Source organism: Aplysia californica, unplaced genomic scaffold (genome assembly GCF_000002075.1).
Source record: "Aplysia californica isolate F4 #8 unplaced genomic scaffold, AplCal3.0 scaffold00051, whole genome shotgun sequence".
In the NCBI taxonomy this organism is placed as follows: Eukaryota; Metazoa; Mollusca; class Gastropoda; order Aplysiida; family Aplysiidae; genus Aplysia; species Aplysia californica.
In genome coordinates this window covers 89,206-103,664 of record NW_004797321.1, presented here as the reverse complement: position 1 = coordinate 103,664, position 14,459 = coordinate 89,206, and the positions used below count along the sequence as shown (strand labels likewise).

Here is a 14,459-nt window from a genome sequence, read left to right as displayed (position 1 = left end):
CACACACACACACACACACACACACACACACACACACATCTAATAGATCTATATACGAATTAAAACCAAGGTTTGACAACTGAGATTTCAGAGGGCATTCATCATTGTGACTTAATGTTTGAAAATGTCATGCATGGCTGACTTTGTTCTGTGACTAAATACCTGGAGACCTGGAGGTATCATCTTCGGCTAAGCAGTTGGCATGCAAGGACCCGCCTGTGCTTACGGTCGCCAGCTACCGTTTTACACTCTGTCATACTAAAAGGATGCCTTGATTTCACCTCTTGCCTTCAGGTATTTCCTCCTTAGTGGTCTGATGGCATTTTGTACGACCAAATAATTGTATTTTTCTACTTTTAATTTTATCAAGCAGGTTTTGTCTTGTGAGGAGAAGCTAGCACACCACACTGTTCGCCTTGTTTGCTTTCCAGCTATTTCTGTTCATTCTGCGGTAGCACGTTATCTCCGAGCCAGATATTTTTGTTTCTTCTTTGTTTGTTAAAGTTCAGGTCCGTAGTCATATTGAGAAATAGGGAAGATGTAGTCCTCCGCCATTTTCTTTATTAATTGGCAGAGATAATTGCCTGTGCATTAGGCATAATCTTGCTTTTGCCTTTGCTGTTCGTATATTTATTTCTTCTTCCCTTCTGCCATTGTCTATGATTGTCGCCCTTAGATATAGATCTATGAATTGGTGTACTTGTTCAATGTCTTATCGTCTATGATTATTTATATTGTATTTTCATTTGATTTTGAAGTGATCACTGTTTTTACTAATGACAACAGAAATGTAGGTAGGTAGTCCTTCGTTGCGGATGACGATGAAATCCTGCAGCGCATCTGGGGACATGCATGTAACTGTGCAAATTGATTTTGGATGTGCAATGTCTGTTGCAGTGGGGACACTGGAATATCGTGGTTAAAGTGGTTGGATTATGCTTCCTCTCTCTCTTCTGACAGTCAGCTTCTCCCTGGAATAAAGAGACGAAAATTGACAATATATATCTTGTCAGTATGTTAGTGTTTAAGCGCCTACGAATGGCTGCTTGCACTGTGTGCTTCCCAGGAAGTTGAGGATGTTTCAGGATGCTCTCAGGCCTTCTGGGGTAATAGTATAGGCAATGAAGCGTATAGAGCTTGCTGTTGAGCGGGGATTTGTGCTATACAAATGCTGTCTATTACTAAAATACCCTTACTTCATTCCTCCTCTCCCCCACCGCCCATCCCCAACCTCCACCCCACCCCCTCACGTAAACCCTACACAGTTGACGGAGCGTGGACCAACTGGGCCGGCTGGACAACCTGCTCGGTCACGTGCGGCGTGGGTGAGCAGTACAACGCCCGATCCTGCACGAACCCAGCGCCCCAGTACCTGGGCGCCGACTGCACCGGAATAACTGATGACCTCAGATCTTGTGATACAGGAGTGTCCTGTGCTGGTACGTTCAGGCTTAAATACAGTGGGCTGGTAAATTCAGTAAAGTCGCCCCTACCCATCCCCCCCCCCCCCCCCCCCCCCCCCCCCCGCTGTCCCCATTTCGAACATGCTTGACCTTGTGTGCATGCACAGGGTGTCAAGTGACAGTCATAGTCGGGGTCGCTGTTATGTCTTTTTTTTAACGTGTCAAATCAAGGCCCGAGGGCCACATCCAGCCCCGCAAACAATTATGTCCGGCCTGCCAGGGAATTTTAGGCAGTCCCACCTCAGAACAAAACCTTACTTTAAATGAACATTGTTGCCAAAAAAGCCAAATATCACCCAGCTCTGACAAACTGGCATTGAGGCGAAAACGTATTGTTATTCCTTGATCTTTTATCATTTTCCCTTTTTCAATTGTTGTTCTTATTCTAGTTTTAAAAACGATTTCATTTTTTGCTGCCGAATTGTATTGCAAGTGCCGTACAATTCTTACAGAAACTTATGGTTTAGTTTAGTTTTAGTAAGAGTTTTACGGCACTTGCAACACAATAAGGTCATATTTGTGCAGAAGATTAGGGGTGTTACAAGAGAGTAACAAACATAAAAAGAAGGAGAAGAGATTTTAAAAAAAAACATAGCTGTTTGATTGGAAAGAAGGAGCAAACCACACCAGAGCACCCGCAAACAACCCACTTTCACTGCTTAAAGGAGGTTTATCAAGTCTGCCCAAATCGTAAGAGTATTATTTGAGTTTGCTCCCTTTTTCATAAAGTTCGACAACCCTGCCTCACAAGGAAAGGTGACAGCAGGCTGAGGTCGTCGTCCCGTACGAAGGCATTTAATAGTCTAATTATTTTCATTCAATCAGTTCTATTCTTTTTCGATTTTTCTTCATTTATTCTTTACATTGTCTCTTACTTCGTAGGGAGGAGGGGGTATATTTCCTTTTCACTGGTAGACTTTAGATGGCTCGGATTGCTCCAGCTAGTTTACACCTAAACCAACTCTGTTAAGGTCATTCAGGAGGCAGGCTGTTTCAGCTTTGAATGCCGTGGGTAACCGGAGTGGTATGAAATGAATTCAAGCAGAAAGAACGAGAGAATCTCTATAAACTATTTTCCCTACTTTTGAACATAACCCAAGTCTTTTGCAAGTAAGATCAAGAACCTGATTGGATACATATCAAAGAAAGTCGCTACTGACGTCAAAGGGGTTAACTATTGTAAGATTGTGTTTCTATTAATAATTTATGCAGTCTTTTTAACTAAAAACAGAGCAAGCGAAAAACATGCATCACTATCTATCTATCTAGCTAGCCTGCTAGCTGGCGTGCCAGCTATCTAAGTTTAAACAATACATACGAGTCGCTACGTGTTAGAATCAGACGTTCGGCAATTTGTGGGCATATTGAATCATTGGCAGTATCATAAAGCCTGCTCGTTTGCCTAGCTTTTCTTGGAAAAAATATTTATTTATCTTGAACAGGAGTGGAGATATTTCCATTGGGGGAGGTGTGGATGGCTTATTGTCAAAGATAGATTACCAAGAAAATGGATGCCGAAGTTTGATGCCTTTCAAAGCTGCAGTGTCTTGGAAACTGCAAATTTACATTTTAGGATGCCTTTGATCAACGTTTTACAATAAAAAATCCCCTCAGAAATACGTCTTTAAATAGACATACGAGGTCTTTAGCCCAACAAAAAAAATATGGTCGAAAAAGAAATATAGCCCAACGATTTCACCACATATATGTATAACATTTATTTGTTAGCATCAAACTTATATGTCCTTTATGTAAACTATATACATGTATTCTGTCCTCCCAGTTCACGGCGCCTGGGGTACCTGGGGTGCGTGGAGCGCCTGCTCGTTGTCGTGTGGAGGAATCGGTATCATTGAGAGGACCAGAGTCTGTGACAGGTGAACATGATTTTATTTCCCCTCAAGTTTGTTTGAATTTATGTTTAGTTTAATGTCCCTTTTGGAATCTTGATTTTGTAAAGATTTATATCCATTTGGGCAGTTTAAGTTGAGTTTTGTATCCATTTTGGCAGTTAAATGTGAATTCCATATCCCTTTCGACGATGTGGGTTTCAGTTTAATATCACTTTCGACGATTTGATATTAGTGTCGTATCCCCGTTGGGAGTTTCATTTCATACCTCTTTCAACCATCTGAATCTAAGCCTGAGTTTAACATCTCTTTTGTTTTATATTGATGTCTTTGTTTCTTCTTTTTTTTGCGGGGGGGGGGGGGGGTTCTTTTTTGTGTGTTTGTTTGCTATTTTTGTTTGTTGCTTTTTAAGGGGGGGGGGGGTGGGGGATGGGGGTAGTTTGAGTTTCATATGCATTTCAACGTTTTACCTTTTAAGTTGTGTTAAATATCCCTTTCAATGATTTTCACTGATTCATATAATACGTCTATTTCGGTTGTTAGAGTCGAGTCTCTCTTTCAACATACTGACTTTGATTTGAGTAAACAGGAAACATTACCAAAGATGAAATGATAGTTGCTGCTTCAACTTTAGACCACTGATGTAAGTCCAGAAAATGGGGATTGATATTACCTTTATACAACATAGTATGCATTTATTTAAGTGTTATATGATTTTGTAATAGAGTATAAAAATAAAATTATATTATTGTAATATGATAAGAATATGTTGTGTATTCATTTGTGTATTTATTCATTTTTATTAAATGGAAAAGCAATCACGTACCGTATTCATCAAAACGACGTTTGAGCACCGAGCCACTACGTGAAAACGTTCTGTTAGAGATGTGTAAACTTAAAGTCTTCATCAAAACAACGTACAGTGGAACGGGTGGTACCTTTTATAGTAAGTAAGGAGCCGACAGACAAACCAACAACGAAGGGTCGTAACCCTAAAGAAGCCCACTGGCTGTTATTTAATCATATGTTATCTCCCTTTCCAGACCTGCCCCACTACACGGTGGCCGCTATTGTCCTGGCAGTGACCTTGACACAGACTCGTGTGACATGACTTTCCTCATGTGCCCGAGTAAGTAGAAGATCAGATCAGATCAGATCAGATCAGATCAGATCAGATAAGGCCAGATAAGAATAGATAAGACAAGATAAGATGACAATGTATTGATCTCCTCAAAGAAACAGTCTGTGGAATGGTAAAATCAAACACGGACACACACTCTTCAACACACATTATCTCAATCCTACTGGCATTGTTAAATGTGTATAATTCATACTTGTGATCCAAAATGAGAAATTTTGAACACGTAGTTACTCGTAAAGGTTGTCAGATCTATTTTAACTTACTTTTTAAATTGAAGGATATTACACCGTAAATAAAACACGTCTAAAAATGTATTTTTGAAGTCGATGTCCATCGAGAAACAAAGTAAGACTCTATGGAACGTTTAAGACTTTGAAAATGTGAGGCTGCGCGGTGCAATCAGGCTCTCGTCAGTTTTGTGGGCATGTAGAGTTATTGGTATCGTCTTAAAGCTTGTTCACTTGTCTTTATTTCGATGAACAAAGTATTCATTTATATTGAATACAGGTTGAGATATTTGCGAATGAAGGAGGTGGGGTCAAATATTAGTTATTTCCTTAGCTTAATAGTCCGTGGTAACTGAAAATTTACATTTTTTGTGCCTTTAATCAACGTTTTTATGGAAAAATCCGCACAGAAATGAGTTCTTTAATGGGCATTAAAGGTGTGGAGCTAAAAAACAAAAATTTGATAAAAATTCACAAACCTGCGGAAAAGTGCGGGTTTCTTCACTTTGATTATTTTGACGAGAGCCTGATTCCACCACGCTGTCTCACAAATAGTTTAACAAAAACCAATAGATTCATAATAGTATTAAGTTGCTCATACTTCATCTACCTGACCTCCTCAGATGGTAATCCCTGGCAGCCTCTTTACTTCTCCCCACCTACTGTTGCCCCAGGTACGTTTGTACACTTCAACATAATACATTAATTTTGCTAGATTTGCTGACATCTTAACCCTATACGTACCCCCTGTGGTAATTTTGTACCCCCGGGTTGTATTCTTCACATTTTAGAATACTTCTAGGGTGAAGATCTCTTTAAAACTTTCAGTATTTCTCAAAAAATCATTTTGACAGACTGCTATGCAAAGGGTACGGGTCGGATCAACAAGTAAATTTCCTTTTTGGAAAGTGATGGCACAGAGTTCTCCACGTCGTATGGATACGATAGTAAAACAAGACGTAAGGATAGGGTTAATCCTTTCAGTGTTCTTAACGTTTCCATTTATTTTTCTACAGTCAAGAGACAATGTTTAGTCAAGAGAGATTAAAACAAAATCCTTTTAGAATCTACATTCCTCCTTATTTAGAATAAACAACTGCACAAATCCCAAATACATCGCAAAAAATATCTTCTATAAATAAACCAGAAAAAAAAATAGGGAATCAATTTGGGAGAACACAAGTGAAAGATACATACGTGTACACACAAGAGAAGAGATTAACTTTTGTTATCTATTTCAGTGGAAAAAGTATAATTCAGCAGAATCTCCTTAATAAGGGCCACCAGTATAAGACAATCACCTGTACAAATTGCCAATTCTAGACGTGTTCACACTAATACAAATATGTTTCACATTATGATGACACTGTGTAAGACGGTAAGCTGTCTATTACGTCCAACTTTCTCCTCGACAATGGGTGGCCGTCTTAGACAATTTCAACTGTAATTTTATTCAGGGGGGGGGGGTTCATACGTTGCTCCACGTTTATTATATACTTGATCTGTCCACACATTTCCACTTTTTTATAATCTCTGTTGATGTTGTTGTTGTTGCTGTTGTTGTTGTTGTTGTTGTTGCTGCTGCTTCTGCCTCAGTTGTTGTTGTTGTTGTTGTTGTTGTTGCTGCTGCAGTTGTTGTGGTTGTTGTTGTTGTTGTTGTTGTTGCTGTGGTTGTTGTTATCTTTTTTGTGGTTTTCTTTTCTCTTTTGTTATCGTTACACCTCCAAGCTATCAATTTGATAGACAATCACATCAGTCTTTCAGTCCCATCTACCCTTGTGTCATCTACAATGCATGTTTCTTTGTTCATCTATATATTTCTTTATCCTCGTATCGTCTACATTTCTCAAGATATGCATTGCATATGACTTTCAACACACAAAAACCTCGTATCTCGTTCATATGTGTAAGTAACTTCGTTGCGTTCTTTTTTATCCGCTTTTCATTCTCACTTTCCCCGTCCATTTTCCTCACCTATCCTTCCCACAGTTTCATCATAATAATATCTACATTTCACTTTAATTCCTTTACGTTCCGTTCCTATATATTTTACTATGTCACTTTCTTTGCAATCACATCTAACTTTCATCTAATGTATGTGCTTTCCACCCACCCCTTCCCTTATCCTTTTCCCTACCTCCCCTTTCCACGCTTGCATCTTATCTACATTTCACCTTATTTCTTTTCCATTCCTGTATAATATCTTACTATTTTATTACTTTCTTTTCGATCACATCTAGCGTTCATCTAATTTATGTGCTTTCCATCCACCGCTTCCCTTATCCTTTTCCTCAACTCCCATCCCGATGCGTTCATCTTATCCACATTTCACTTTATTTCCTTTCCGTTTTTGCATAATATCTAACTATTTTATCACTTTCTTCCCAGTTACATCTAACTTTCATCTAATGTATGTGCTTTCCGCTAACGTCTTCCCCCGGTAATCTTCCCCCCCCCCCCCCCCCCCGAAACTCCGTCCCTCAATCAGTTGACGGTGGAGTGGGTCCTTGGGGCGCCTGGCAGAAGTGTACAGTGACGTGTGGGGGCGGGACCACAATGAGGCAGAGATTCTGCAACAATCCAGTGCCCATGGGACAGGGGGCTCAGTGTTCCGAGCCACTCATTGAGGAGCAGATGTGCAACAAACAAGGCTGTACTCCAACGGGATATGCCCACGGAACCTCTTTCGTTAGTAATTCCTGTGTGTGTGTGTGTGTGTGTGTGTGTGTGTGTGTGTGTGTGTGTCTGTGTGTGTTTGTGTGTGTGTGTGTGTGTGTGTATGTGTGTGTGTGTGTGTGTGTGTGTGTGTGTGTGTTTTGCTTTCGCGTGTTTTCGTTTTTAGGACATAGAATCAGTAATTTCGAAAATAAAGCATGGAAAATAGTTTATAAATGCAAACACAAAGTATATTTGATTTTAATGTTTCTTTTTTTTTCACTAACTGAATTCGAAGTACACAATTATAGTCATTAATACATAATTAGGTTTCATAATTAGGAGGAATTACCAGACACTTCCATTCTCATACATCCCCAGGGTGGCACATGCGGTGATCAAAGAGGCCTCTTCGACTGCAAGAACGGCATCCAGTGCATTGACATCAACCTCAAATGCGACTGTGTGCCTCACTGTACGGACTTCAGTGACGAGGATGTGGCATATGCTGGCTGTGTCATGGACCTCATAGACTGCTTGAATGGAGCAGGTAAAGAAGAGCAGGAGACGGAAGAGAAGGAGGGGGAGGGCAGGAGGAGGAGGAGGGGTGGGGGGGGGGGTAAGGAGAGGGAGGGAGGGGATAGGATGAGGCAGAGAGTGGAAAAACAACGACCGGAGGAGAAAAAGGAATAGAAGGAGGAGGAGAAGGTGTGGGGAAAGAGAACTGGGAATAGGAGAAGGGGGGAGAATGAGAAGCAGGAGAAGAAGCAGGAAGGAGATAATGGGAATGATTATTCAGAGGTTTCTTTTTCCTGCTTCCTTGCCAGTGGCGGTGGGTAGTGATGGGCTTACGGATTGAGTCCCCCCCCCCCCCCCTCCACCCACCCGCCCACCCCAACTCTATCCCTAGGTAAATGAAAGTTTCTTACATAACAAAATAAGTAAGCAGTTGAAACCGTTATGATCGCACGCATTGAACACACAGTGATCAACTTCGCAAGGCGGCTTGCTCGTTCATCCAATCTCGGTTGTCACCTCTTACAACTAGTAACCTATCAGCCAATCAAATGTCTTCAGGGCTCAGCAAAGTATAAGCCCGTTCCCACGGCTCGTCCTTGATGAAACTCTTCTTGTAAAAAGGTAGAAGGTGGGTGGTTGGCGGGTGCTCTAGTGTGGTTTGCTTCTTCTTTCCTATGAAACATCTATCGTCCTTATCTTCCCTCCTTCTTTTTTATGTTTGTTACTCTCCTGTAATACCTCTAATATTCTGGCGCTCATATGACCTTATGCAGTTGCGAGCGCCGTAAAACCTTTGCTAAAACTATTTTTAAAAAGGTAGAAGATTTGAAAAAAGAACACTATGCTGGGGGCTCACGCTCTTGTAGCCCTGACAGTGGGGTGAAAGTTTACGAAACACACTGTTACCTATGCGCTCATCATAGGACCTTTGTTGGGTACCTTCTACTTTTTGCGACAACACACTACACGGCCTGATCCAGATCATAAACAGAATATGTTTGAAGTGCTCTCTGTTCATGTCTAATGTTTTTGTTTGTGCCGCTGAGATTTAACAGTAATCACGTCGAACCAGATGAAATTAGAAGAAATTTGAATGGGAAACGGCTTCGTCCCCACCATTCAGAAAAATTTGACTTAGAACAAAGAGATGGAAGACAAAGGGTAACTATTACTCTTCTCGTTTGAATGGTTCTCAAAATGCCGTGGCTCACCGTGAGTGTAGAAAAACCATAACTGTTTAGTTCTTACATGCTTTTTATTTTGTGGTAAAAAAGTGGACGCAACCTTAGCCCCACCCAAATTTTGGTCCACCCTTCGCCACTGCTTCCCAACGGCAAACTTCATAGACACATTGTTAAGTATAAATGAATGGACATGCATATAAGCAGATGATACAAATCAGTCAACAAATGAGTAATACAGCATGGGAATAAATCAATCAAATGATAAATCATAGTTACGAGTTAGTTAGTTAACTCACCTACCCGGCAAGTAACACATTTTGATTGTTAAATAAACTCTTGATACAGACAATGCTCATACAAACAATAGTAGCCTACATACTAGCACTAGAACAATACCAATCATTGAAGTTCATAAAACCTGGAGAGGTCACCTCTTGATCAGAGTTTGGCGTCTGAGCACAACCAGTGCTCACGGTCGCCGGCTGCCGTTTTGCATTCTGCCTTACTCTGGCCAGGCCATGCCTTGATGTTGTCCGTCCACGTAGCTCTTTCAGTCTTTGTCGGCCCCTCTAAAGTTCTTGCCCCACATCTTGCCTTCAAGACTTCTTTCACAATGATCTGGGTAGTCATTATGATATTGTTTCTAATGACAGGTATCAAGGACCTCATGTTCTCCCTCGGCGTCGCTGCTCTTACTGCCTCACTCACAGTCTTCCGAGTGGTGTACGGATAATCCACATGACATTTTTCGCCTGGAGTCAAATGCCTCTGCGATGAACTACCAAACTTTCCAGGGCGAATGTGAGGTCTCCAAATGCTGAAATTTACTGACGACAGAAGAATAAAAAGAAATAAATTATTGAAAATACCACAGAGTTTGCTGAAAAAAATGCAAAAAGAATGCCTTAAAAAACAACAAGACGTCTTTTAATTAAGAGTTTGTTGTTTTTTTAGCTTGTTTATAGCATTTCTGCTTTATTTATTAATCTACTGTGCTGTAAACCGTAGTCGATCGAGTTTCTGGAATATTTATCAGCTATGCCGTTATCATCCCACCACCACCCACACCCACCCCCACCACCCCAACATCAGCCCTATCCGCTGAGTTCTTGACTAAACAATATAGGGCGAGATTAAAATTTTGTGCAGGTTTTTAAGAATCTAAAGTCCATAGATTATCTTGTGGAATGCATTTGTCTCAGTAAGAATATGCTTTTATGGATTATAATATTATTTTTTCGGTGGAGGTAGATAAACGACTACATGGAAAGCTATGTCTAATTCTAACGTTTTGAATGCCATTGCCGTACTATTTTCCTTGCACACTTTGAATTCACGTTTCGTTATGTCTGTTTGTGAATAGAAAGGGGTTTGTCCCTTAGGCTGATAAGACAAGCGACTTCCTGAATCAAAATGTTCGTGGCAGTACGTTGACAATCGCCGATGTAACTTTAACAGTTGTTGTATATAAGTATGTGTTGATTTCTATTGTTTCTACTTTAGTAAGGGTGCAACTCATGGTAAACATTTTTTTCACTTCTAAGTAAGATGGACCTACATTACCTGTAGTAGACGCTATACTAAACCTGGAATAAATTGCAGTTTAGTATGTGCGCGCACACACGCACACACACACACACACACACACACACACACACACACACACACACACACAAACACACGCACACACATACTCATACACACACATACACACACACACACACACACACTCACACACACACACACAGGCACACACAAACAGCGCTCGCGTGCACACACACACATATTATTATTATTATTATTATTATTATTATTATTATTATTATTATTATTATTATTTATTATTATTATTATTATCATTATTATCATTATTGCTATTGGGGATTCCAGTGACTTGACTCAGTTTAGTCAACTCAGGTTCGCCAGGTAGTTCCTGGAGATGCTACCTCAAGGAACGTGACGCTGGGTGTATTTGTTCGAGACAGACACAAATTTTCCTAGTTGAGAAACAAGGCGTTGTACTTCAGTGCTCAACTACGACGTGATAATGGCAGAGTTTCTTGTTGTATGTATTATATTACAGACTATTCTGCTTGCTAATTTATACTCAAATACACCCGCGGGGATTAATAAAAACTGTTGTTTCTTTTTGTGTTCTTGATGTACTATTTGCTTCAAGCAACCCATTTTTATTCAGCGCATCCCTCAATTTTCATTCTCACTGTCACGCAGCTTTCGTATGACAGTTCCTTTTGTCACCAATATGTACACAGTTATCATTTTTTACCTAAGTACATGGAATGGACTTGGTTCAGTTTGCTACTTACAGAAAGTATTTTCGGTGTTAGGTACAACTTGCTCAGAACTCACTGCACCTCGTCTCGTGATCAGAACTGTCCTTTTGTGTTTTCTTCTCTGCTTATGCTAAAGGCAAACGTAACATTCAAAACGACTTGGATGATGGACCGTACATTGTCAAAATGCTTTAAAAGAAGTCTGTCTTGCTTTGTTTTTTGTTGGGGGTTTTTTTTTGGGGGGGGGGTTGTTTTGTTTTTTGTTTTGTTTTTTGTTATCAATGTTATCAAAGTTAGTGCTTTTAGAGCACAAAATGGCACGTGTGTATTTCTTGTTATTTCAAAGTTGAATAAACTTTTTTGCTCACACTTTCGTTAAAATGTTCACTTGTATCTTCCCAATAGTTTTGTAGTTACCAAAATGGCTGAACCAAAATTTTGTACAACTAGCTGAAGCAGAATTGAGAGCATCAGCACCTCAAAGTGGATTCCTTTCATACCAAGACAGGTCGCTACCTCAGAATTACAAAATTCCATCTGACATTTTTGGTTGTTTTGACTTACTACGATCATGAGGTCAGACTGAAGTCAAATACTCCATCTACTCTATCAAACTCGTAAGATTATCAAGATATTCAAAGAATTACATTCGAAAAAGCTTGAAATGTAGTGAAACTCAAAAACTTTGACATCAAGTTTCTCAATACTAAGTAATTAGCAGATAGAAATTTGTAAATTCTGAGGTAGCGATGTATCCCCTAGACAGGAAAGGAGGCCGATTTCTAAACAGCAAAGATAGAGATGTTACCTAAAAGAAACAGAAACTCTAAAACAAAGAGTTGATCTTAAAGTAGCCCCCCCCCCCACCCACCCCCTCTTCATGCCTCAAAAAAGAAGTTCCTATTAATGAAGTAAAAAGACCTCTCACAACTACAAAAGTTATCTCTTTAATCTTCAACATATGTGTCCTCTCAAATCCAGAAAGAGGTGTCCTTTCAAAGAAAAAGTTAGATAGACTTTTTAACAACAAAATGGGGTGCTGTTGAAAAAAAATTCGTTATTACAACCCCCCCCCCCCCCCCCACCCCCCACCCCCCAAAAAATCCCCAAAATTAGAGTAGAGCAGAAGGAATACAGAGGACTGAAACCCATAATAATTTTTTTTTAATATAAAAAAGCGTCTGAATTACGAAGTTGGCGTTCATGTCTTGCATTTCAATGTCATAGTTTGAGGGATTATATTACCAAAACCCCAAGAGGATCTTTACACAGGAACTCGCCCAGCCCCCAAAAATGTCTTCCAATCATAGATTGGTTGCAAAACCTGTTCTCTGCGCGTGGGCGCCGTTCTGTGAGTTTTTATTTTTCTTCCAACTCTAACGATAGCAGCACAATGACTGATATATGAGAAGAAGAGAGTATGAGGCGTGGGAATGATTTGTGTATGTGTGTGTGTGGATGGGGGGTGGGGGGGGGGCTGTACAAAAGAGATTTGAGACTGATTATAATTGTTAAAAATAGAGTTGAAAGGAGTCATACCTTTATTAAATAATGCTAGGGATTCAAATGACAACTTATATCCAAATGCATGCTAAGAAATCAAATGACAACTTGTGTCCAAATTTTGGTATCGCTATGCAAGGAGTTGGGAAAGAGGGAATAGTGTCCTGCCTCTCAGGACATCCTGGGGGTATCTAGTGTAAGCACCAATTGAAGAACTAAACTAGTACAATGATTATTCCACACCGTAGTCTTCTTCTTCTTCTATCCCGTGGTTGGAGCAACCGTGGGAGCACTACTGCATCTGAAAAGCAGCTCTCGTCATTTATCTTTGTCCTCTGCTTTCCTCAGATTGTCACCCATCGTTTTTCCAGTCCACTCTGTAATGTTGTCTGACCAAGACACACACACACACAGAAACACACACACACACACACACACACACACACACACACACACACACACACACACACCGTAGTACTGGATGTTTTTTCATCATCATCATCCTCATCATCATCATCATCATCATCATCATCATCATCATTAGTGTAAATCGGCAATTAATTGTTTCTTTAAAGTGTCTTTTTTGTTATTGTGAACAGGCTAACTCTAACAGAAACTACCAAATAAACACATGTATTAGTAATTTACCAATACTCGGTACCAAATCAGGACACGGGACAAAAAAAAAGAATGGAAAATCACCGCTAGTGATGAGAAAGAAAAGGAGCAGGAACGGATTCAGACAGTAAAAGACTCCGCTCTTGGTTATCCGGAATGACCAGCCAGCCTACTTTTCTCTGTACAGGATTATCAGTTAGACGTCGGACTTACAATAAAGTAATTGTTAAAACTTCCATTTCCGGCGACATTGGGTTACTACTTATGATACTACATCTTATTTAACAAAAAGTCCCTTATTACTTGTGGCATGGGGTGGTATCGGGAAAAGGGGTGGCGCCGACCTACCCATAGCAACGATCAGGTCATTTCTAATCAAGGCACTTGTGCTTTTGATTTCCGTTTTCGTCCGGACATGCTCGGGCCAGCACAAATAAATCGGCAGGGAACTATCTTCATGTGATCATTTGATTTTTGCATCACTGTACATGTATTTCCCGGCTGTAATCAGAAGTAATGTCATTTTGTATGCACCTGGCGCAGGTAGCGTGACCTGGGTCAGTTCAGCCACAAGATGGAGATGACAGGTCGTGGGCTTCGTCTGAAAATAGAAGACTAGCAAATACCTTACTTAGTCTACCTTAGCACAGAAACTATTGCTGTCAACTATGAGAGTGTTGTACCCTGATCTCAAATGCTCTCCCTTGCCGCAAGCCTGAGGCCAGATTCGTCATTAATGCTACTTACATTTATTTTTAGTTTTCTTGATCAGCAAATGACTTCCTGGTGCCACGCGCCTGGGCATTAAATGCTTTACAGGAAGGGTGTTAGAGAAACTAAAAAGCATGCAAACAAAGTAAATATATTTGACAAATGAGAGAAGATGGAAAGGGGGGGGGGGGGGCTTTGCGTCTATTGCTCCATTCCAGTAGAGTGTAAATGTAGTAGGCCAATGACTTTCAGTTGATGTTAATGCACCGATTATTCCTTTCATCGAAAGGGGAC

The 14,459-nt window shown here is 40.3% G+C and overlaps 2 protein-coding genes across 2 annotated transcripts in view; both read left to right on the top strand.

Annotated features, from left to right (window-relative positions):
* The window catches only part of LOC101853369, a 24,971-nt gene extending 20,521 nt beyond the window's left edge, over nt 1-4,450 (top strand). Inside the window, exons 14-16 of the mRNA XM_035968328.1 lie at nt 1,266-1,439; nt 3,247-3,340; nt 4,357-4,450. Of these exons, the coding sequence (XP_035824221.1) occupies nt 1,266-1,439; nt 3,247-3,340; nt 4,357-4,450 (362 nt within the window). The remainder of the gene's footprint in view (nt 1-1,265; nt 1,440-3,246; nt 3,341-4,356) is intronic.
* Nucleotides 4,451-7,187: 2,737 nt separating this feature from the next.
* Nucleotides 7,188-9,810, top strand: LOC118477251 (thrombospondin-1-like). The gene is made up of 3 exons (XM_035968304.1): nt 7,188-7,369; nt 7,718-7,886; nt 9,693-9,810. Exons 1-3 carry the CDS (start codon nt 7,238-7,240, stop codon nt 9,770-9,772), a joined length of 381 nt encoding a protein of 126 aa, XP_035824197.1. The 5' UTR covers nt 7,188-7,237; the 3' UTR covers nt 9,773-9,810.
* Nucleotides 9,811-14,459: the final 4,649 nt, after the last annotated feature.

Bases quoted from the DNA above. Each gene is read 5' to 3' on its own strand.
- LOC118477251 (XM_035968304.1), top strand. From the start codon at position 7,238: ATGAGGCAGAGATTCTGCAACAATCCAGTGCCCATGGGACAGGGGGCT. The intron at 7,370-7,717 runs GTTAGTAATTCC...ATACATCCCCAG, and splicing joins ATGCCCACGGAACCTCTTTC to GGTGGCACATGCGGTGATCA. The intron at 7,887-9,692 runs GTAAAGAAGAGC...TTCTAATGACAG, and splicing joins AGACTGCTTGAATGGAGCAG to GTATCAAGGACCTCATGTTC.